Source organism: Erigeron canadensis, chromosome 5 (genome assembly GCF_010389155.1).
Source record: "Erigeron canadensis isolate Cc75 chromosome 5, C_canadensis_v1, whole genome shotgun sequence".
Classification (NCBI taxonomy): domain Eukaryota; kingdom Viridiplantae; phylum Streptophyta; class Magnoliopsida; order Asterales; family Asteraceae; genus Erigeron; species Erigeron canadensis.
The window spans coordinates 16,102,495-16,120,213 of NC_057765.1; the positions used below are offsets into that span (position 1 = coordinate 16,102,495).

Here is a 17,719-nt window from a genome sequence, read left to right on the forward strand (position 1 = left end):
AATTTAAAAGATGACTTGATTGCCCACCAGTTAGATATGGCCAGGCATGGGACTCTGGATTCTTACAACGCTGGCAGGTTGGCGTACAAATTGAAGTTTACAAAAAAATGAAGGATGATACCAGGCTGAAGAAGTGTCTGGATGCCTTGGATGACGTCTATATTCGATCCATGTATGCTCAGGATGAACAAGTAGATGATTCTGAAATTTATGGTGTGAGCATACTGGATCTTATTGCCCAGAGAAGAGAAGAATTGACAAATCTCTAGCAACAAGTAAGAAGTAATGCAACTGCTCTGGAGGATGAATATAGGAAGAAGGTTAAGGGTTTGCCCAACGCACCAGCCAGAAAATCCAAAGCTGCCAGAGATGCAGATCTTAGCACCTTCATTCCCTTGAACATAACTGAAAGGATAAACAAAGAAAAATTTCAACAAGTTGCTGAACAGAAAAAAGTGTCCAGGGAAGTGGATGAAATGGTGAAAAGGGCTCAGACAAAAGAAAAGTATGAACATTTGTCACAATTTAGAGCTGATGTCCGATCAATACTGGGTGCTGAGATCCATCTGGCAGAAAATCATGACAACTTCTCTAAGTTCCATGTCAAACTCTTTAGAGAAGGGAACTTTACTGATGAAAGTAAAGACACTTCAATCAGGGCTTTTGGGTGGTTAGAATTAAGACAGATTGGTCTTCCATTCAGGGGTAAAGATGTCTCCCAGGATGTTAAATACTTTATGAAGAGGATTGTCAAGGAATGGATGAGGAAGGAATTGATGGAGATGGAGCTGGGCTTAAGGACTTCTCTTACTACGTCTCCATCTCCAGGAGTAAAAAGGAAGGCCACTGAAGAGCCATCTGGGCATGCTGAAAAGAAAAAGGCCTGACTCTGATATTGTACTTGTATTTATTTTATGTTGATAAAAATTGTAACTTTCCTCCAGTTGATGTCTATAAATATAAGTTGCAATTCTCTTTTTTTTTTTTCAAATACTTATCCTGATTAAGTCTAGAAATTAAAATGTACAAACTGGGAACACTAATGATCTATAAAGTGGCTCTCCAGAAATTCAAATTAGACTTAGTCAAATTTTTCAAGGATTTTTCAAGCACAAACTTGTATAGATAAAAGCTTGAAAATCCTTGCATAATTTCTAAACAAATAGGGGGAATTTGTTAGGTCCAGATTTACTGGACTCGCTCCAGATGTGACTACTGGAGCCCTCTAAAGATTTGTCCAGAAATTATGTGAAGACCAGTGAACAACTTACTTGTATAGAAATCTGGATTCCACCAGATTTGTTCACTGGACTTCACTCCAGTCAAGATCTTTCCACTGAAGAACATTCTCACTGAAGTCGAAGACTGGAGTCTGAAGAAAGAAGTTTGACAAATAGCGAAGCTCACTGGAAGACTTACCAGATCTCCTGAATGGAGTCCTTGTCAGTGTTCTAGACCTTACAAGTCTGAACACTGATTACGAGGAATTGACTTTATGCCTTTACATGCTTTTAACCGGACAATCCATTTGTCTTTTGTTAAAAGCCTTACACACATGTAAAGGTGGTTGGTTAATTAGAAGACAAGTCACTATCATGTGACTTTATTCTTGTACTTTAATCAATGCTTTTAAGGAATTAAAGTAATTTTCTTAAATGCATGTAACCATATTTGTACGGCAAAAAGAATATTATATTTATTCTTTTTGCCTATAAATACCAAGTCACTTCCTCGTCCAAATTTGGTGCCTTTGCTCAAATACTCTCGATCTAAACAGTTATACTTCACAACTTTAAGTATTTCGATCAAAGAGTTTATTTAGCAAAGATTAGATCACTTGTAATTCATAGGTTGTTTAGATACTTACTTTGTAATATCTTGTTCCGCAACAACCTTGTATTTCATTTAACATCAATAAATAAAATACACTTGAAAATTACATTGTGTCTCACCGTTTGCTTACTTGCTTATCTTTATATTGCTTAAGTACGTATTACTTTATATATATTCTTGCATTTATATTTATCGTAATACTAGTCCAATCTAGTGCTTACTTGAAGTTTCATACTAGTCCTATCTAGTGATTACTTGACTTGTTATTCTACACTTGTGGGTTAAACCATCGAGTGAGAGACTTTACAAAATAGTTGTATATTTACCATAAACTTCTGGGATGAATTTTGGTATGAAAAAAATACAATCGTTTTATGCATATTAAGTGAAGCCCTAAAGGCTTCATTTATCATTTTATTTAATTTTTTTTAACTTTGTAAATTCTAACAGTAAGGTTCTATTTTTTTTAATATCTATTGTACCTACAAAGATAAACAACACATTCAAACTATATAAATAAACTAAATTTTATTGATTATCAATTTCAATATTAAATTTTGGAAAATCAATTCAACGTTGATGCATGTATCCACATGATTTTATAAAGGCTTAAGATTAGTAAGTACATTATGTTTTGTAAAAAATTATAGTTTATAATTATTTACTTTAATAATTATTTAATTAAGTCATTAGTTTATTTATATATTTGTGCATAAAGTTATGTTTAATTTAATTGATCCAAAATATGATTTAAATTGGTTTAGTTACTATATTAATTAAAAGTAAAAAAAAAAATGTAATTAAAAAAACCTACGTTAATAGAAAGATATGTAAATCACACAAATGCATATCTGCGAATAGTGTGTATGTACATTTAATGATTTTAACTTAAATTATATTTAGTAATTTGTCATTATTAGTAATAGTAACTAGCAAGTTACCCGCGCGATGCGGCGGTAGTCACGACGGTGACGGTGTAATGGTTTGGCAATAGTTGGTGATGAAGCGCCGTTGAGTTGTGTATATAATTGATGTAAAAGGTTAATGGACATATTTTAAAACATAAGGGATTGATAGTGTAATTTAACCATTAATGTTAAGGAGGTAGTGTGTGTGAAAGTATTTTTAAGGGGTGCCGAGCGAAAATATTACATATTTTCAACATTACCAAAAATAAAAAAGGACTAATCTTTTTATAATACTAGCATTGTACCCGCGCGATGCGGCGGTGGTCGTGACGGCGACGGTGTGGTGGTGGAGGCGAGTGTTGGTGTTGGATGCGACGTCGAGTGCCGTAGATAATTCATATAAAAGTAATTGATTTAAAAGGTTAATGGAGATATTTTAAAAAAATAAATGATTGATAGTGTAATTTAATGTGAAAATATTTTAAAGGATTGTAGCCTTATAGGTGAAAATATTACATATGAGAGCATTTTAGACATTTCCCCCCACGTAACTTTCAACGTGGTGCGTATTTTCTTTAATATAGAGTATAGATAGTATAGATTAGTAAACTAAAGATGGTTAGTGATGTCATCAAAACAATTCAATGGTTAAAACTTAAAATTGTTTTTCATCCAAAGGTTGATTTTTGGGTGCTCTTTTATACTTATTGTTAGATAATATTGTTTTACGTTATTTTGTAAAATTGAGAAAAAGGTAAAAAATAAAAATAAATAAATAAACATGATTTGTGTTAGACTAGACAAATGTCCGCGTAATGCGACGGACGGTGGTGACAGTGACGGGTGGTGGTGGTGGTGGTGGTAGCGGTGTGTGTATTAATGTAAAAGTGATTGATGTAAAAGAAGTAATATAATCATTCTACAAGTTGAGAGATGTTTATTATAAATATTCATTAAGGGTATTATAGGTATTTTAATAGAAAAAAATGAGTATTTTGGGTTCATCAACTACTCACGAACGATTTATACATTAAGTTTAACGAGCATTGTCATGCCACATCATTGACAATTTGGATCTCTCAATGTTCATTATATTTGTACGAATGTATATGCATCCTTCTCGTGTCAGACATCATAATATACATTCGTAATGATTTATTTCTTTTAAATCATAGAATTTTTGTTCTACTTCTATACCATAAATATATAATCGAGAATAGCTAAGTCACATCAAAATTTTGAACCTGTTATGTCATATCAGATTTATCGACATATATGTAAAAGAAAGGTTAATATATGGTTGTTATGTATCTAAAATTAGATATAAAACCTTTTAATATTTATTATATGATAAATAAATAATTAACCTCATAGTTTTTATGGGTTATAAAATACATAATATGTAAGAGGTTTTATGACTATATGCTTAAATAAACAACTTGTCATGATATTTATGAGCACAAGCTTGCCAAAATAGAAGAAAACAATTTAATTTGATAAATGAGATAGTAAATCCACAATTTTTAAAGGTTCTTTCTTTATGATAAATGATATGTAGAAGTGCGGTGTTTGTATTAAATTTTAAGCCTTTATGTTTAATATTACATTGTCATTATATAAAGATTTATTATATATATTTTACTAATCATCTTTGACATAAAAATATTTTTAAATTATAATATCATCATATTTCATTATATCTTATCTAATACCCTACTCTAATTATGTTAAATTGAAAATTTAATATATTTATCTCGCGTATTTACAGGGAAATAATCTAGTAAAATAAAGATAAGGCTAAACGACATTTTTGATAAAGTGGTGTGAAGATACTTGAGAGAACAAGGGTTGACAAAGGTCTTAACGCGCTGTCTCATAAAATTTAAAATTCGTATAAATAGTATAAATTTTTTACATAGGTCAAAGCTATCATTAAAAAAATCTTTAATTAAAAATAATTAAAATTTAAAATTTTGCTATTTCTTTCCTCTATAAATAAACTACTAATAAACTAGACAATGTGTTATCAAATTTAATAGAAAAATAACTTAAGTATCATACAAAACTATACTTACTTTTTAAGTTATATTTTCACAAAATAATTGTTGAGATATCAAACTAGGCATGTGATTCTAGAAATCGGAAAAAATGACTTGCATATTACTTCGAGATTTTGTAATTTTTAACGTTCTGAATAACATTTTTAGCGAATTCCGCAAATACATAAACAATAAAAAAAATTAGTAGATGATTTTCATTATTTCAAACACTATATTAGTATATTTACAAACATCAACTCATATAGTTTGATTTACTCAAAATAAATAAAAATAAGTTTTCCATGATTATATATAATTTACTAGCTTATTTTTCCCCGTAATACTCGAGTAATAAAATGGAACTAATACTCATAATATCATATGTTTATATTATACTATGTTGCCCGCACGTTGCTGCAGATATCATTCATAAGCCATTTGATGTTGTGATTACGGAAAACTATCTATGTGGTTCATCATCTGTTTACCTTTTTGATAACACTGATTCTTTTATCTACAAAGTTATGAAGTATTAGATATTCTACATTTATATAGTGATAATCATAGTAAACGTCTAATTAGTACATTAGTTTCTGAAGTCAATTGCTAAATCATTGTATATATATTATAATATATATATTAAAGACAAAATATCGAAAAACGTGTATAGAATAGTATATTTTTAATTTTTTTTATTTTCACCACATAGGTTTCAATCTTTAAATTTTTAGCACTAAACTATAACACTTTTAGTAAACTTTTTGTTCTATTTATTTTCAACACATAAGTTTCAATCTTTACACTTTTAGCACTAAACTATAATACTTTTAAGTAATAGTATACTTTTTTATTATTTTTACTTTCACCACAGAAGTTTCAATTTTTACACTTTTAGCACTAAACTATAATACTTTTTAGTAAACTTTTTAGCACGAAAAGAATAGTATATTTTTTATTTTTTTTTTATTTTCACCACATAAGTTTCAATCTTTACATTTTTAGCACTAAAATATAGTACTTTTTAGTAAACTTTTTGTTCTATTTATTTTCACCACAAAACTTTCAATCTTTACACTTTTAGCACTAAACTATAATATTTTTTAGTAATAGTATACTTTTTATTCTTTTTACTTTCACCACAAAACTTTCAATCTTTACACTTTTAGCACTAAATTACAATATTTTTTAGTAAACTTTCATATTTTAAGGCCCCCAAATGTCCATTATTTTTTAATTATTACTTTTAACTTATATTTTTTACATGCTTAACATTTTTTTTCTCATTATACATTTATTATCTTTGTAAATTTTTTTAATTTTATTTCTTTAAAGATACATTTACACCAAAAACTTTGATCTCTTACATTTTGTACTAAGGATTTTATTTTAAATTGTAGGTATCCATTAAACTTTTTTTATTTCCACACAAACTTTTTAAGGAAACATGTAATATTTTGGTTAGAAAATGGTAGAAAGAAATTAATATATCAAAGTCATTTTTTTTCTATTATTATTTGTATTATGATCGCAACACATTTTGTCATTCTTATAAGAGCGTCGTTTATATATCATATTTCGTCATTTCTCCTAATACCATTTTCTTAATAAATTTAGATAATTTATCTTAAAAAGAAAGACATCCATAAACGTCATGTCTCCAGGGGCAATGCCCGGATGACATATCTCGTTATATTATTAAATGTAAAGGTGAAGAAATAATGGATAAATAGATCAATGGATAATCCTAACATACCAAATTACAAATTAGTAAAAGTTATTGCAAAGTATAGCCGACCTAACACATCAATACACCAAGCATACCCAATCCCGTCATGGAGTCATGCCAACGCATCAATACACCAGACATAGTACATACATGATATAATGTAGCCACATAGAGCATCCCTTGTGAGGCTGTGGGACATTGATGCATCATCCATATATTCATGGTTTCTACCAATAGATAAGAGACCTTACATACGCTACACCATTACGTCCAACCAAAGAACAATTCAAGGATTCAGAACAATGTCTTTTTGTAGTTATATACACATGACATATATCTAACTCTGATAAAATAGAAACAACCAGCCGTTACAAAAAAAAAGTATAAATTACTATGTTTTCTCCACCCTCTTTTTCACTTTTTTTTTTTTAGAAACACATTATCCCAATAGTTTTCAGAATTTGTATTTCCGTTAAAACAAGGTGATCACATTTCTAGCAAGGAATCTAGAAAGGTATCTAAACACATTCGAAAATCTTAACCCTGTCAGGATCCTAACATAAATGAAAATGAAAAGGAACCTAAAGATTGGCTTATGAGCCACGGGTAAAGAGAGTTAGCAAGTCAATAGAGTATAATAAAATGAAATGTTTATGATGCAAATATAAGATGACATGATGTTAATACGATAGGATGTTATGTTAATATAAAGATATGATGCTATAATGCAATTGACAATATGATGACGCGATGTTATGATGTTATGATAATGAAATGATATGACGATATGTTGCTATCAAGTTAAGAAGATATGATGCTAATATGACATGACGATATTATGTTATATGATATCACGATATGATGATTTTGTGAAATAACGATATGATGTTATGAATGATACGTTATTACGTTGATATGAATATAAAATGATATGACGATGCGATGCTAATATGTGATGACGATATGATGATGTATGTATGTCATATGATTAGTTGCATGGCTTGAACACCTAGTCACTAGACTTCTATAGGTTTGCCATGACACGTGCACAATTAAGGGCCCTAAAGTAAAGAAAGATGTATATGATTAGTTTAGGTGAAAGTGTAGCCTAAGCTAATATAAAGTAAAGAAAGATATATGTAATTAGTTTAGGTGAAAGTGTAGCCTAAGCTAATATAGAAAAGAAGTCTTGAGCATAAGTAAAATTGTGTTAAGCTTAACCCATGCTAGTTCTTCGGAGCTAGTGTGTACGTGGTCACGTGGTGTGGGAATCAAGATACCTCCTTGTGGCATAGTTATGTTTGAGTGTATCTGGGTGGAGTAACTAACCACTACACGCGCAAAGTTCAAATGGTATACTCAGTTGGATCAACATTGTCTTTCCTTAACGACAAGACGGACCACCGTAAGGTCTACCCATCAAGTCGGGTGTGAGGATCCCATGTAAGGTCTTATGGCCGCCTACACACAACCCCACATCCCTAAGTATGTGTGGCTTATATCACATAGCCTATGTCTAGGCAATAGAAAAGTAAAGAAATAAAGAAAGTAAAGAAAGAAAAGAAAAGAAAGATGAAAGGTAAAGCTTTATGATGTTAGGCACAGTTAGGACTATGATGGATCCTAATGTGATAATTTATGTATGTTACTATATTGATAATGATATGCTATTGCTAAAGTATGTTCTGAAAGACACCATGGTAATGTGGTGATCTTAAAGTGTTGTAATGGTTATGTGATATTAACAACTATGGAATTTTTGTTAATATAAAAAGAATTGGCAAAGTTTCATAAACTCATGTTATCTTACTTAGCTTTTAAAGCTAGCATTTGCTCTTTTGAAAAACATTGTTCGCTCAGGTTAAGCAGGCTGAGCTAGTAAAAGGCTTAGCTTGGTGAGGCGGGCAGTTGCTATGAAGAAGACATCTAGTTTTCCCGCTTAGTCATTTATGTTAGCTGTATGATGAATGACTACTTTAATATGACTTATGTATTGTTTATGTTGGCATTTATATTGGTGCAAAATCTCGATTATCTTATACTATTTTTATGATATGTATGTTGTAACACCACTTTTACCGCTTAGTCATTTATGTATGTTGTAACACCTCAGAATTTTACTTTGTTTTTCTAACTTAAACCTATCATCTACTTGTGAAATGCAACTTGTAACATTTATACAATACTTAAATGAAAAGTTTGTTACAAGTACACAAATTTAAAAATATATACATGTACATGATAATCTGAATGAAGCAACTACTTCTTTGCAGGCCTTGAGCCAGAAGGTGCTTTAGTAGCTTTCCTCTTTAGAGGGGATTGATCTTTCTTTCCAAATAATCTGATCTCCAACTCAACCTTGGCTTGTAACTTCTGTTGGATTCTTGACAAGAATGCGCCAATGAGATGAGACTCAGGCTTCGCCTTTATAATATGGATCATTTCTTTGTGTTCACTTATACCAAATTTGTGAACTGAGACCTGCTTGTATTCTGATGCTGCCCTTCCATCCCTTGTCACTACCAGATCAAACAATTCCAATCCATCTTCTTTAATAATTTCAACATCAGTGATCTTGGCAGGGTGAGATCAATGTCTCAGATAGTACTCATACTGAGCCCTTTCAGCTTTATTTTGGGCTTCAGAAGCAATTTTCAAAATTGGCTTGAATGTGGAAAGATGAACATCACGAACATTTTTTCTTGAAGTTCTTGGTGCAGTCACTTTAGCTTTTGATGGTGGTGGTGGCCTTGTCAATTGTTTTTCTACATTCAGAACTTCAGCCAGAATTTCTTTCTTCTTTAGTTCCATCTAATTCATTCTATTTTTCTTCAAGTCTTCAATAGACATCTTGAATGTGAGACTGTCCAGCTTTTGTTCCAACGGAGAATACATCTTTCCAAACTCATATTTTCCTATGTCAGTCAAAGCATTTGGCGCTCTGGGATCATTTTTAATTTTCAAGTATCTTTCCAATGAAAGTCCCAAAGCTGTAGCATCAATGTGGTCAAGGGTTCTGATGTGTGAAATCTAGTTATAAAATTTATAAAACACAAATCACTGGGAACTGACTACAACACACTTACGGGCAGTATACCCGTTCGTATGCTGTATAGTAACCGGTAAATCTGAGATCGTTCACAAGGACTTTTATAAGCAATTATTAAAATAAAGTTATTCAAGAAATGAGGGTTTTGTGGCCGAATTGCCATGTTGCAAAATTAATCTAAGAAAATGATTTAAATTCGGTGTAACGGGTGCAGGGATCGTCCTCAAACGATATTGAAAATGTTTTTATGACAAAAGAGATTTAAAGGTCATCCATCTTGATCTCGCTCAACTACATATTCAGATTGCACATAAATGAAGTTCAAATTCTGTAAGTTGATAAAGATAATCGTGACAAAACAATGACACAAACTGGTACCACCAATGTTTATAAATTCGTTTAAATCACCTAATTAATTAGTTCCTTTGTAAAAGCTGGTACCACCAACGCTTAAACAATTTCCCTAACCAACCAGTTTATCTGATTATCAAATTAACATTTGTGCCTATGTGAAGATAACGTGGTACCACCAACCATTAAACAACACGTTGACAAAATAACTCCTTTTTATTAAATGACATCCACTATCATACCATGAACTAGTGATAATTATTTATAGACAAACAATTAATAGAAAATCACATACGTATTCAACTAGTACCACTAACAAAAAACACATATGCCACCAATATCAAATAATAATTAATGAGGAATTAAATCATCAAGATCTTGACACAACGATAATTGAAATCAACTTTTGAATTATAAAATTATGCAATCCTACATATTGTATCACTACATCAAGATGGATGATAAAGAATTTAGCTACTCATATTAAAATAAATAAAACAAACAAGAATGGAATAAATCATATTATACCAATTGATTGAAGAAAATTCGGTAGCAACAATGATTCTGATCCGAGACTGAAAAGATAAAAACCCTAACAGTTTGTTTGCCTTAAAAATACTACGAACAAGAGTATTGCTATGAAAAACCCTATTGAAATTCATCCCTTGTAAATCTCTCTCTCAAAATCGTCATCATGCAGAATCGAAGCTAACTATATATATAAAATTAACGTGTAACGGTCGTTAGTTGAGTAACGGCCGTTAGGTTTGTACTTCCTGTGTAACGGCCGTTACTGGGCTAACGGGAGTTACACGCCTTCAGATTTCTCACGGCCGTTAGTGGCCTAACTGCTAATTACAGGTAATTCAGGATTTCCTTTTGTAATAGCCATTACTCCAGAAACGGGAGTTACACACTCCAGAATCGTTTTCTTCGTTTTTCGCTTGATTTTAACCGAAACCTTCTCCCGTTTCTTCCATAAGTCATCAAAATCAACCAATTCACTCGTCTAATCAATTTCCAACCTGAAAACACTTAACACACCCTCAAAGCATCAAAAGTTGGATATAAAACTATAAATATAACGAATAATTGGTCCTAAAGTCACATGGGAAATGGTATAAAATATGATACATCAAGTCCCCATTGAGAGATGTTGTGCCCTTTCCCTTTCTTTGCTTTCTCTCCAAGCTATGAAATGATTAGAGACTTGTTTCTGCAAGGCTACCAGCTTCTTTCCATCTGCACTTGGATCTTGCAGAGGATAACCATACTCATCAACATGTTTACCAACAACTAGCCCAAAACCCTTAGCAGATTTCTTCTTGGGTTCTTCTTCAACTGGGGCCTTTCCTTTATCCTTCCTAATTCGCTCAGATTGTTGCACTTCATTCCTCTGAAGTAGTTCCCCTTGAGATTTTGTACTTACATCAACTCCAGTCTCAGCAGCTTTCTTTGTCGCTTCAATCATTTCTTGAGTGCTGGACAATAAGCCAATTGGTATTCTTACCCCTTTGGGGACCTCTGATGGCATTTTAGCATATTCTTCAATGGCCATTTGCATGTTTTTCAGAGGTTTCCAACTTTGTTGTTGTAAGCAGTTAGAAATCCCTTTGGGAATTGTAGCAAACTGAGACCTTAATCTGTAAAGAGAGTTTAGGTTCAGTGCTTCTTTATAACTGATTTCATTGATCTGGTTTCTATCTTCTTTAGAGAATGAGGGAGTAACAAGAGCAACAACAGTTTCTTTCTTGAGGAGGGTTAAGATTTCATCCAACTGCTTTGATTGGCCCTTCACTATCTCATTAAGAGTAGACACATACTTCTGAACATCTTCAACAGCCTTGTCAACTCGTTTGTGTGTATCTTTGGTGAGCTCTTCGGCCATCGTTTTGACCCTCTCTTCAACTTTAACAGGCACTGAGTCTGAAATTTGAGCAACAAGATTATGCGATAGCCCAGACTTTAGTTTCTCAAATACATCACCAATACAAGACCCAAGTATTTTTTTTATTAACCATGGGCTTCTTTACCTACTCATTCACCTCCTTCCCGACTGCCATGATTTCTTGTCTTATCAATTCAATACCAGATGTCAAGTTTGCAACTACTAAAGCTTGCACATCTCTTTTGGCCAGTCTGAAGGCTTCCCTAATAGCTGAGCTTACCTTATTAATAGCATGAACTAGCTCATTAAGCTTCCCACCCACTAGTCCTTCATTACCAGCTACCTTGGTCAACTTAGTGCCAAGAAACATCTGATCACCTTTCATTTCTGAAATGGATGTAGTGTTGGCAGTTAGAGATCTTGACAAGTCCTCCACATTGAGAAGTAGGTTTTGGACTTCGGCATTGTGTTTCTATAACTGTTCTTCCACACTCAAAGAAGGAGGTGGTTGTGCAGAAGCAGAAGCCACAAAGGGAATATTACCAAGACCATCCAATGCTTTTTCAATTTGGGGAGGAAGGTGGCTTTTCTTGTGGTTCATCATAATTGGTAGGCTTTGGCATTTAGTGAATTTGGGGGTGATGGTGTTGTAATTGTGGTTGAAAGGTAGGAGAAGTGACATAAGCAGGAGTTGAGCCTTGTGGGAAGAAACGATGTTGGTGATATGTTGGTGGTGGGCGATATGGTTGATCAATAATTTGGAATTCTAGGGGAGGAGGGGCATTTGCGAGGTTGAAGGTTGGCTCAGAATCAGAAGTTTAATTCTCCTCCAAGAGTTCCTCGTCAAACTCAAAATCAACAAAGGAATCAAGATACCCTTGAAGTGGCTCATTTTCATCCCAGAATGAAGTAGTGACAACATTCTGATCTGATATTCCCAGGTTCAGATCACTGGTACCTGAAGTTGATACTGATTCAACAACTACAGCTGCAGATGCATCGTTACCAGTTTCAGAATTAATTGGCTCAGCTGAAGCATCTTCGCCAACAACAACAAACACAGGGGTTGCCTTAGTGATCCTCATGCTATCAACAAAAACCTCTTCATTGGCCGCAGAGTTTGAAACCTCAACTTCTCTTGGTGTCACCTGAGAAGTTTCACCAGTTTGTGCATCAGGAGTGTGTAAGATTTGTGAAGTTTCAGGTGGTGCACGCGCAGACTCAGACTACTGTATGTTGGGCGGACACACTTGTATTTTCTTCACCATCTCCTCCTAAAGAAGCTTTGGAGATGGTTGCTTGTGGGTTTTCCTTTTAACTTGATTCTTTTGGTTCTTGTTGGGAAGGACCAGAAGGGTTAGCTTCGGTACTAATGTCCTTGGGCAGTGAGGACTTCTTATATGGTCGATGTTTAAGCAAGCCCTTTCGAGATCCTGAGGAATCTTTTGGGAGATCCTCAGGTTGGTCAATGGATGAGGAGGAAGGTGGCTGGATAAGTGAAGTTGCTTTGGGTTTAAACAACTTCAACATTTTGCCACCACGTGCACCGATGGGTCTCACACTCTTTTGTGACCCGCTCAGTGACCTTTCTGAACCAGCCAGTTGTGCTGAGACAGTTTTATTTATTACCTGAGTCATTGTAGCAGAAAGAGCAGGTTCATCTTCTAAAGTGGACACGTTTTAGATGTCCCTGTTGAACACTGTCGTTGAAGACTCAAGCTCCTCGTTATTGTATGTATCCCCAAGAATGTTCATAAAACAGATGCTCAGAAATCTGGCAAAGGTGATGTGACAATTTCTTTTGCCCTTTAACTTCGTTATCAACTAAGAGAAAATAATCTCAACGAAGTCAGCCTCAATCCCATGCCACAGATAATAACCCATCTCTACTTGTGGTAAGGAGATTTATCCAAACCACCATGATTACCACCCAAGCATTATACTATTTGTGTTCAGAAGTACCTCCAACAATTGCGAAAACCAGAAAGAAATATGTGTCCAGAGGTCTTCAATTCACCATCAGCATCGACCATGTCATCATAACCCATGGCCTGCAAAACCTCCCTAAAATTTACCCCTTTTAGTCTATTAGCATAGACTGGGGGAGGTTGAAGATAGTTCAGATGAAGATCTTGTCTGAAACCTTCTAGAGTGATACAATGTTTTGTGCCTTCATTTAAAGTGAAATCAATGGATTTCTTATCCTTGCTAATGATGGCAGTATACCAGAATTTCACTTGTGGATTGACAGTTAAAGCATAATGGAGAGGAGATTTGTTGAGTCTCAATGACAAATGTAAATTTAATGATGACAAATCTGACCCATAAACACTTAGAAATCTTTTGGTTCTTGTAATCTGATCTGGGTCAGACTAAGCTGACACAGCTTGTGATCCAAAACTGACCCAGATCATGCTTCATATGTTATGGAAGCAAGTGTTTTTCAAGTTGCATCAACAAGTACATAGCATTCAATCCAAGTCAAAGAGGAGGATTGAAGATAGAGGACCAAGCTGGTAGTGGAAAGCAGCTTGGGACTAGTAGTCAGCTTGGAACACTTAGGCAGATTGGTGCTTTGACAAACAACCCAATCTATGTCTGACAATCAAGTGAAGATAACAGCCTGAATTGAAGATAAGGATAAAGACGTGACTAGGAAGAATCCTAGGATCCAGGTTGGTGGTTAGATATACATATGCGTGTCCATACTCTTATTGGATGATGAAGAATGTGCAGCTGTACGTGGGGGACTACAAGTACGATGAAGTCACGATTGATTATTCCTTGATCGTCCAACAATAGAAGAATATGTGGCTGAAGTGGATACCAAGTGAAGAAGGAGCTTTCGTCTATAAAAGCTACACTCCTTGTATGCATATGTGTGGCATTCCTGAGAATCATTCTTCACACAAGTTTCTCTGCTCTTACACACAGCTTAGTCTGTACGAGATCAGCTTGGGCTGATTCTCTTAAGTTAGAACTTATTGATTATTGTTTGTCATTTCACAGGGTTGTTTAGATATCTGTAGGCTATCTTTATTCTGCAACAACCCTATAATTCTTTGTAAAGATTATTTCTTAATAAAGGATTACATTTGAAAACCACAATCTGTGTTCAAGAATGTTTTATTTCTGCTTTATTGTTTTATTAGTTTTTGTTCTTTACTTTCTTTATATTTGAATTAGAGTTATTTAAAACATTTATTTAAAAGTTTGTAAAGTTCAAGAATAGTTGTATTCACCCCTCCTCTACAACTATCCTATGTACAATATACTTTGGTATATTAATACACCGTAGGATGTATCAATTGGTATCAGAGCAGGGGTTAAGAATTAACTTGACTTGATCCTTGCATATTTTCTTTATAGTAAAGCATAAGGTCATCTTATATTGATAATGGTTCTTCAACCAGACCACCCATGTTTGACAAAGATGATTTCAGTGGGTGGAAAGGTCGAATGTCTTTGTTCCTTGAATCTATCGACAACAATATGTCTGACATCCTTCAGGATGGTTCTTATGTTCCTACACAAACTCTTGTGGTTGAAGCTGTGGTCAGGGAAGGTCAACCAACCATTCCTGCCACAGTCAAATCTATTGTTAAGGACAAGGCAGATTGGTCGGATGAGGATAGGAGATTGGCAAACTTGGATGTGAAGACTAGAAATTTCATTGTCCAAGCTGTGCTCAAAGATATTTACCATTCTATTAAAATGTGTTCAACTGCTAAGAAAATGTGGGTTACATTGACTGTCATGTTTGAGGGTTGCTCTACTTCCATGGAATCCACTATAACTACTTTAACCAGGAAGTATGTGAGGTTTTTCTATTTGAGAAATGAATCCTTAACAGACACTCATACCCGCTTTAATGCTTTAGTAAATGATTTAGCTGCTGTTGGAATTATTAAGAAAAATAGTGTTTTGAAAAGTAAATTTCTTGATTCTTTACCACCCAAATGGAACAACTATATTTCATCTGTTAAATTAAGTTCTATTTATGATGATCTTGATCTCCCTGGACTTTTTGGTTTGCTTCATAGCCAAGAGTGTTCAGAGGCAGAAAAGTTAATTGCTATGGGTGATTCTTATAGTCAGCTTGCTGTTGCACTTGTTGCTTCCATATCTGAACACCCTAGCTCAATTAGTAATGAGATCATTCCTTATATTAATGATGATATTCCAGTGATTTCTCATCCTAACCTTGTTTGTGCTGGATCTAAATGTGATGAATCTGATGCTGATGAACTAGCTAATAAAGTAGCTATGTTGGCTGAAAGGACCAGAAGGAGATCCTTTAATAAGTTTAAAGGAAAAGGAAAAGGTGGCCAAGCTGATAAGACAAATAAGCCATTTGACATGTCCAAATTCACTTGTTACAAATGTGGCAAGACTGGACATATGGCTGGTAACTACAGATCCAAAGAGTCTTCTCAAGCTGTGCCTGCTAAAGGTGGAAGAAGTGAAAAGTACTCAAAGCTCAAGACTAAATACAAAGCCTTGAAAGCACAAGTAGCTGAGTTGACTGAGAAAGTGAATAAAAATGAGAGGAGTCTGGTAGCCAAAGACTGGGCCGAAAGTGCCACTTCATCTAATGATGAGCTGTACAAAGATGCCAAGTGTTTTATGGCTAAAGAAGCTGCTCAAAAATTTGCTGAGGATCTAGAGAAAATACAACAGCAATCTGAATAAGCTCACCAGACATCTACCAGTCAGACTGCTCAACCTGAGGTAATTTCTTTTTCCAACCTGTCTTATAATGAGAAACTGTCTAGACTAAATAGACTTGGTGATGAGGTCCTTTTACAAAAACACTTTAATCAAGAACTCAAAAAGGAAATACATGCTTTGAAACTTGATATCAGTTCTAAATGTCACACCATTGAAAAACTTGAGTCTGAAGTTAAAGCACAACAACAATTGAACTCAATTTTGGTTAAAGAAGCTAAGACTATAGCAGAAAAGTTTTTAAAAGTTAAACAAATTACTGAATCATGGTGTATTTGTTCCAAAACAACTGCTAAGTGTGTAAATGACCAAATACCTCATCAGATCCAAGTTATTTTTGATGGTGATTATGATAGGGCCATAGCCATTGCTGAAGTCTGTGCTATGGAGCCTTGTTATCAGCCTCCTTCACCACCCAAAGTCCAAACTAAGGGAAAGAATTCTAAACCAATTAAGTTGGTTTAGAAATCTGGTATTGGATTTGGTGATCCTAAAACCATGAGTCAGACCATTGCTGAAGCTGTATTTGAAGCTGATAAGGTTGTTGAGTTAAAAGCTAAAGAAAGTCTTGACTTGTCCAAGCTGATTATTACCCAATCTATGTCAGATTCAGTGCCAAATCTAACAAGGGTAATTGAAAGAAAAATAAAAGAAAGGTTAGAGATCAGTGTTTCAAAAGAGAAAATAAAGCTTGTAAAGAATGAGAAGTCTGGTTCTCAAGGAAATGAGTCATAAACAAAATCTAAGTCTGTTTCAAAAATTACCAAATCTGACTCAGACAAAATGATTTCAAAATATGTTGAGTCCAGAATTGGTATGGTTTCAAATGATAACAACTTTCTGAAAAATGTGTCTAATCCAAATATTGTTGATCAAGGAAAGAGCTGAATGTAAGAAATCTGGAATAGGCAAAGGTTTTGTTCAAAAGGAAACTCTAAGTGTTACTAGAAAGAATTTTAAGTTTGGTAAAGGACAAATCAAGCAACAATGGGTGTTCAAATGTGATAAGAGTCTAAGTTCTGTTGTCCAATCTGAGTCAGACCAGAAGGTCAGCTCTGGTGAACCCATCTTTGGATGGGTTCTCAAAAAGAACTAATCTCTTATTGAAAAATGCAGGGCAGTCATGATGATGATACCTGGCACTTGGACAGTGGGTGTTCCAAGCATATGACCGGTCTTATTGAAAAATGCAGGGCA

The 17,719-nt window shown here is 34.0% G+C and overlaps 1 protein-coding gene across 1 annotated transcript; it reads left to right on the forward strand.

The window, feature by feature from the left end:
* The first annotated feature begins 15,214 nt into the window (after positions 1-15,214).
* On the forward strand, positions 15,215-16,486 carry LOC122601244. The gene has a single exon (XM_043774004.1). The coding sequence runs from the start codon at positions 15,215-15,217 to the stop codon at positions 16,484-16,486; it is 1,272 nt and encodes a 423-aa protein (XP_043629939.1).
* Positions 16,487-17,719: the final 1,233 nt, after the last annotated feature.